At 32.0% G+C, this 7635-nt stretch overlaps 1 protein-coding gene across 4 annotated transcripts in view; it reads left to right on the top strand.

Moving 5' to 3' along the window:
• LOC145671099 (uncharacterized) overlaps positions 1–7635 on the top strand; it is a 79161-nt gene extending 71526 nt beyond the window's left edge. For all 4 annotated transcript variants that reach the window (XM_081739865.1, XM_081739867.1, XM_081739863.1 and 1 more), the window contains one exon: positions 3698–7635. In XM_081739865.1, the coding sequence (XP_081595991.1) occupies positions 3698–3894 (197 nt within the window). In that variant the 3' untranslated portion in view covers positions 3895–7635. The remainder of the gene's footprint in view (positions 1–3697) is intronic.

Below are 7635 nucleotides of genomic sequence, written 5' to 3' on the forward strand. Positions count from 1 at the left end.
TACGGATTTAAAAACACGAAGTTAAATTATCTTTTTTCCTGCTTCCTGATTATTGGGGTGGAAAAGCTGCATTCTTAACAAGTTAATGAACACTAAGCTGTAGCTGATTGACGAGCGCTGGGGGTTCGTAAGTGGCCAAAGCAGGTGGTTGTAGGTTGTTTACCACAAAGGATATGACTACGTGAATAACTAAAAATAGATCAGAAGACGTACAAAGATTTTAAACAGGGTTTTTATCTATTATTCTGATGTATACAATCTACACTTGCGAACTTTTATTCTTTAAGTGTGCTTCCTAGTTTCAACTTGAGAGTGAATTGATGTTTTCAGTATGTAGAATGCCGAGGCCTAAACCATCTACAAATTCTCATTTAAGACAGATCCTTTCTGAATTTGGTGTGGATGTTTTTAGTACTGACGGTACAATATTACTTTGCAAAGTATGTGAAGTAAAAGTGGCAGCAGAGAAAATATACACTGTGCAGAAGCATATCAGAAGCGAAAAACATTTACGCGCAGTTGAAAACAAACTGAAACCTAGTGTTCGCAGTTGTTACTTGTGGAGAGTGCTTCGAATTTTTATATATATATACAGTGGACTCTTTTTAATTCGAAGTCCAAGGGGATACGAAAAAACTTCGAATTATCCAAAATTCGAATTATCCAACAACATTCATTTCCACATATATAACAAACAAACCAACCAAAGTACTGTGCATCAGAAACATATTCATATGGTGTAGACTTTACCTTTAAAGCAGCTTATTATTTACGTGATCGAGTGCCGCAAACTAACAAACGACATTGACTCTACATAATTCAAACTACATGTACAATGGAAAATATATTTACGTACAACACAACATACGTTGAATAGCCCAAACAATTAAACACCAGTAACAATTTGAATATTCTGTTCTCACTTTTAAGAAGTCGTAAACCTTATTTGCTTAAATTTGATTGTTTTTGTACGGTCAAAAAATCTTGAATCTCATGTATTGCGTGGAATACGATATTAATAACATTTGGTTGACTTTATTAATAATTCATCTTAAATTTTCAACCAATTCTGAAACAAGATGAGATTGGCACACGTTCTCTAGCTTTACTTCTCCCCCAACTCACCTTCATCTTTATCATTATATAGATTTTTTACTTATCTTTTGTATTTCTCTTCCCTATGGCTGCATCTGGATAACTGAAAACACATTAAAACTGTATTTCTCTGTTTACATCTGTCAAACATTAAAAATTTTCAACTGTATTTACTTCGAATTATCCAAAACATAGGTTCAAAAGTTCGATTTATCCACGATTTTTTACTATTGTTTTCAATACAGTTTTGAAGGGGAATGGACTTCTGTTCGAATTATCCAATATTTCGAATTATCCAAGTTCGAATTAACGAGACTCCACTGTATATATATATATATATATATATATATATATATATATATATATATATATATATATATAAAAGTAAAGGTAAATCCTCAGTTTTTAAAAGAGTTGTGTGAAGTTTTAGTATCTTCCAATATTCCTCTTTGGAAAGTCAATAATGTGAAGTTGCGGGATCTCCTAGGTCGTTCCATTCCAGACGAAACGAATCTTATGAAAAATTACATGCCAAAATGTAACGAGGACACAATAAGAAAAATAAGAGAGGAACTTCGGACTCAGATAATTTTTGTTTCTATAGACAGACTAGTGATGTGAAGGAACGCTATATAGTCAACATTATTGTTGGGGCAATGAAAACCGACGAACCTAGCAAAATATTTTTGCTAACTGGTGAAGTGTTGGAATCTGTCAACCATTTTAAAATATGTAGACTTTTCGATAAATCGCTACTTTGGCCTAAAGGTGTCCAGCATGACCATGTTGTTTTTGTATCAGATGCTGCTCCGTATATAATTAAGGCTGGTAATTCAATAAGATCGTAACAATGTTTACAGTTATCTACTACAATGCTGAATAAAATATGAGCTAAATTTTCTGACGATTACAAAGTTCCTGAGTTAGTTTGTTGTATCACAGCTTATAAAATGCTTATATGTTGCTTAACTGGATATAGGCCTATATATCTGTAATTCAAATGTGAAATGCTTAGTTATTTACTAGATTGGTCAAAGTTTAGTTTTAACATTATTGCTTTTTTTAAACCAAAGACACAAATGATCAATTGACTGCAAGTAACTGAAACAAAACTTTTTAAAAATGAGTGCAAATGGTAATTACAATCCAATAGATATTTTTAAAATGTCAGTGTTTTAATGAAATAAACGTTTAAAAAACTACAAGTTTTAAGGTCAACTTTTGTGAATTTTAGGGTCATTTTACAGGAATTTTAGTGTCATCTTATAGGTCACTTTTTAGAAAATTTTAGGTCAACAAAATCCGGGCCCTGATGATTAGCCACACTTGTCATAAAATTTAAACTATTGTAGCATCACGCAGGGTCACTATATTGATGTTTTGAAAGTTATATAATGATAAACCATCTATAATACACTTTTATAACATCAATTATCAGAATTCAGAAAATAAATCGTAGTTGAAGGGGTTAACATACCGCAACTCGTTTTATGTACACTCATGTCCAAAATGATTCTCTCATATCTATAACTGTCTTCTTGTAAGAATATAATTTGATAATGATTTTGCAGCGTACTTTTAATACTGATACTATGTGTATAATCGGGAAATGTATATTTGTGGTAAATTTCATAGGAAAAGAATTATAAATACGAAAATTAGAATGAGTGAAACAAAATGTTGCTAAATGGACAAGAAAGTTTTATTTTCGTTTTATTGTTCTTATTTACTGCTTTTTTGACATGAAATTTGCCACATACATGTCTTTGCCGATTATAGAGATATTAACATGATAAGAAATACCGGTCGAATTCGTTATCAAATTATATTCCTACAACAACATATTTATAGACATGCGACAATAATTTTGGACATGAGTGTACATACGTCTACATTTTTTTTCGGTGAATGCCTCACTGTGACTTTTTTCTTTCACATGTGACGAAATTTTCATCACGTTAATAAAGTTGCAGACTCAAAGTTTCAGGAAAGATGTTTAATTTCTTGCTTTGTGCAGGAATTTTTAAGTGTTCTGTGATTTTATGATAAAATACGTTGTATTTGTTTTTATATTATCAATTTTTCAAGTTGATCAGGAAATAATAGTTATCATGTTTTCTTGGTCTTGTTTTCCGTCTACAAGGGAAAGTGTGGGGGAAAGGGGGTAATTACATATCAGGGAAATTTAAAAAAAAAATGTTTTGGAAAACGGAGAAGTCAGGGAATTCTTTCCCGTAAGTTTTGTCGCTACTTTGCTAGCAAATCCTTAGGTGTATAACCGCAAATAGTCAAAAAATGAAAGTGAAAGATCTACCCAGGAAAATGTGTAGACCGTGTGTATTAGGCTAGTCAAAGTTTTCATCTGATTAGTTGGGTAGATCGCGAACAATATATGTTTTCCTTGTATTAAAAAAAAAATGTATATGTTTAGTGAGTCTTACTCCTATATTTCTTGTATATGAGTAAATGTAGATTCTTCAATTTTTTACTGATACGACCTCCGGCAAGTGTTGCAAGTGCTTAGAAGATATAGTAAGATATAATTGCTTTTGCATTCTCAATACGTAAAGAAGTTTTAATATATATATTTATTTTTACTTAGGTCGAATATTGAGGGAAGATCAGGTAGAACGCTATCTCAGTTCTCCTAACCAGCCTGAAAAATACAACATTGCTTATCGGAAATTGCCGGAGAACCATGAAGTAGATCTTTCCCGTAGTAGTGTAAGCACAGTAGGAGATGAAATGTCCGTGTTAGAAGTGAAGCATGTTGCAGAGACACACACACTTGGCATATAAGAATCTTTGATGTGGGATATCCATTTACTACTACTACTTGTGATATCCGTCTACTCCTTATTGCTTATTCATGTTCACATCCATCTTGAAATTAGCCTCGCAAAGGACAATTTGTGATTATTCTCAGCATGGTGTAAGTGATTGAGTAAATTTACAGTTTAAAATTATTTTTTAAAAATAATTTAATACTGTCAAATTTGCTTAGAGTAATCACGTAAAGTAATTTGTTGTTGAAAAATTGTCCTTTGCAAGGCTAATTTCAAGATGGATGTGAAGATCAGAAATAAGGTTTTAAGTTACTGTGGAAATGAGATTTTTCTTTTCATTGCTTCATTTTATACATTAGATATATATTTATATTTTGTAACAATGAATATTTATTTCATATTCTTGTTTTTTATTTCTGTATGTAAGTCGAAATTGTGAATGCAGTTACATGCGTACAAGTTTTATTCCATCGTTTTAATTAGATCACTACACTTCACTAGTGTCATACTAGTTTTATTGTTTGTTTCATATAAGTGCTAGTTAAAAAAATGCTTTTAGAGTCTCTGGTACTTTGTATGGCAAAAGAAATTCTAGATAGCGTAGCAACTAAGTTAGTAAGTTTCTTTCGATGATACTGTGTATCAGGTAGTATCTTAACTTTCCAGCTGTTTGAATAGATCAAAAGGCGCACATGTTTTAAGTTTGATGGTTTGGAAGTAACAAAATCTATTGTATTTCATGTAAAAATTATCCTAAAATTTTAGTTTCGATAGAGTTGATTTGTACTACTGCCTTGTATGTATATTAATTTTATATTTTTAATATATACAAAGAAATGAACATAATTCAGAGTAAAAGTTGTATTTTATTACATGGCATATAAACCTACTAAAATCAAGATGAGTCAAAAGTTTTGCAATATTCTGGTGTCTCATTTACTTTGTGTCGGCAAGCAGTAAAAGCTGCGTAGAACTCAAAGTAGAGGTCATTGTGTGACCCCGTCTTTCAGGTAGTTTTTCGATCGCACATCGATACAATTTCTTGTCCTTCAAGGCGATGAACTTACTGCACTGCACTGCAGCTTCTGTTTCCTATTGGTAAAATTAACCTCAAGGGTTCAGAGTTTTTCATGTTTTGTGTCAAAATTATGCGAACTTCCATAAAAGTGAAAGAAAGTAGTCAAAACTAATTATATATAATATATATATATATATATGTGTGTCTGTGTATGTATGTATGTATGTATGTATAAGTATATACTGGATGTTGACGGCGTAGCTTTGGAAGTTCTGCATCCAATTTTAAGAGTTCGCAATCGCATCAAGAAGTATAAAGGTTATACCTTGAAGCATATCATTCGTCAAGTAGTCACAAATACCTCATTTTGAATAGTAAATAAAATACTAATAAAAGAAAATGATTCTAACAAGGAATGCTTTTTAACTGTAAAATTGTTAGAAAATGCAGTAGAGCTACTTTTTCAAAGTTGTAGTTTGACCATAAATAGTGATGGCTGAATAAATATTTGAACATCGTGAATCCAGACAATGGTAAAATTTTAAGATAAATTCAAATAACTTCATATACACGTAAGCAGGGAGAAAATACGGTAACACAATACAAATTACTAAAACTATCCATAAGAGCTACCATAAATGTCTTGAAGTATTGCAATTCTGTTTTCAAATGGTACCACAACAAGTTACTACGTGCTCAGAATGCCGTGTGTAACTGTGAACGAAATGCCTCATATGAAGCAGTATTTCAAATTTTGAGAAAACCGTTAGAAACCAGATTGCTCAATCTTTGATCCAAATTACAAAATTCATGCTGGTGTGATAATTTATTAATCGTGCTGAAATTAATTCGGACATTTATCTATTTCCTTCCAAACATACTTATCTAGGACACCACTGCCAGAAAATAAAGTTACCTTTTTAGAAGTTTGTAAATAATTATTCCTGAGAATATCAAAATAAGCGATATTAAATCATATCCAAACCCGCAAGGAATGCGTAAGAAAATTAGTTTTCATGAGAGAATGAAATCACCAATAACGACTAGTTATTGTTATTTGAAAATATAAATAAATTCTACCTGGTTGGCAATGTTGCAGTACATATGACAGTATTAATCCTTGCGGATTCCCTGTGTAATAGGTACTCTGTTTTTCAAATTGTCTTTCTGATTGCTTACATCCATTTTAAGATGTTTGCATTATCTTATATTATCTGGATCCAAAAGCCTCAGGTACTTGTTGCAGTATTGTTTTTTAAATCATTAGCAGCTTTAACTTTTGAAAAGTTAAGTCTTCAAAGTATCTACTAAATCCACTTTTGAGTCTTCTAAACTCGTTTCGTAGTTTAAAATTAATAGAAAGAAAACAAGTACTACTCACTTTCAACGTTTTCAAAGAATTGTTACTTTGGCATAATCTGAGATCCTTACATTGTCGCAAGAATTTAGTAGATCAAAGAAGATGCTTTAATTTTCTGTGCTAGTCACTCCTTACAAGAGCTTTAATTTGCATTCCAAAACTTTGACTAATGTAAATTTTACTTCGTATTTTCGTATATATAGTGCTCGGTTTCTGTACTCGTATTCCCAGTGATGGTTCTGACCCACTTTAATATAGATCTTTCTTCACATTCTCATTTTTACGTAAGTGTAAAATACAATTACAAAATTGTTTCCTAACAATTCCATCTATACCAGGTTAAAAAGTCAATTCAAAAATAGAATTCTGATGTAGGAAGGTAGTTATTTCTATTGAATGATATTGTCCTGGCTTCTGTGTTTCTGGAAGGCAATTGTAATGGAATCGAAGCCGCAAGCTCAGTTTTAGAATCTACAGTCTGACTCAGGTTTAATTTTCGGCTTTTTAAGGCCGAAACCTGTTTGTGCTGCTTCTGCGGAAGAAACAACTATTGTTAATGGGGAAAAAAAAGTTGTAAATGCATAAAAATCATAACCAGAGGGGATCAAGGAGTGAGAAGTGAACAATGTGATTCCAGTCTTAACCATTCAGCAGAAAACAAGTAATAACTTGTCATTTTGGCATTATTTGTAGTTTCAAATCAATGTTCTTGATTTGAATATGTTCTTACAACATTTCATCTGGGTGAAAATAAACTTCCAGTGTATTTAGTTCTATATAAAATAAGTGCATTATAATGTCAAAGCGAGTGAGTGCACAAACTGCGATTACATGTCAAACATTCATAGAATTTACATGCTCGAACATATTTGAGATAGCTCTTTCGCTTCTAGAGGTGCGTTATCATTCATCAAAAATATTTGCAAATTTTATGAATATAATGTATCTTAATCCTCATGTCTCTTCCGTCATTATTTCAGTTGTTTCCGATACTGCGGCTTTTGTATAGAATCACGTTGATGTTTTAAATTGCTTTTTTTTCATTTGACATGGAAAACTAGTCTCCAGAAGTGATTTCTGTAAGCGTTTTCTTTGCCCATCGATGAATCACATAGGAAGTAGTTTGTTAGTCATTAATAAGAGCAAAGTGAGCGTAGATTCATTATTCTCAATCATGTTAAGTGGTTGTGTAGGCCGTGTATTTGTCAATCAATCCGTCTTGACGAAATTTTCTATGGTGATCGTGACCATGATGGGAAGGACATTGGTTGGTCAGATTCGAAACTACACATGCCAAGAAGAATAAACACTGAAAAAACGCTTACGGTGGAAAATGGAAGATGTCAAATCACGTGAAACCGAAGCCAGTAATGAAA

The sequence above is a fragment of the Thermobia domestica genome, chromosome 15 (assembly GCF_964235325.1).
Source record: "Thermobia domestica chromosome 15, izTheDome1.hap1.1, whole genome shotgun sequence".
In the NCBI taxonomy this organism is placed as follows: Eukaryota; Metazoa; Arthropoda; class Insecta; order Zygentoma; family Lepismatidae; genus Thermobia; species Thermobia domestica.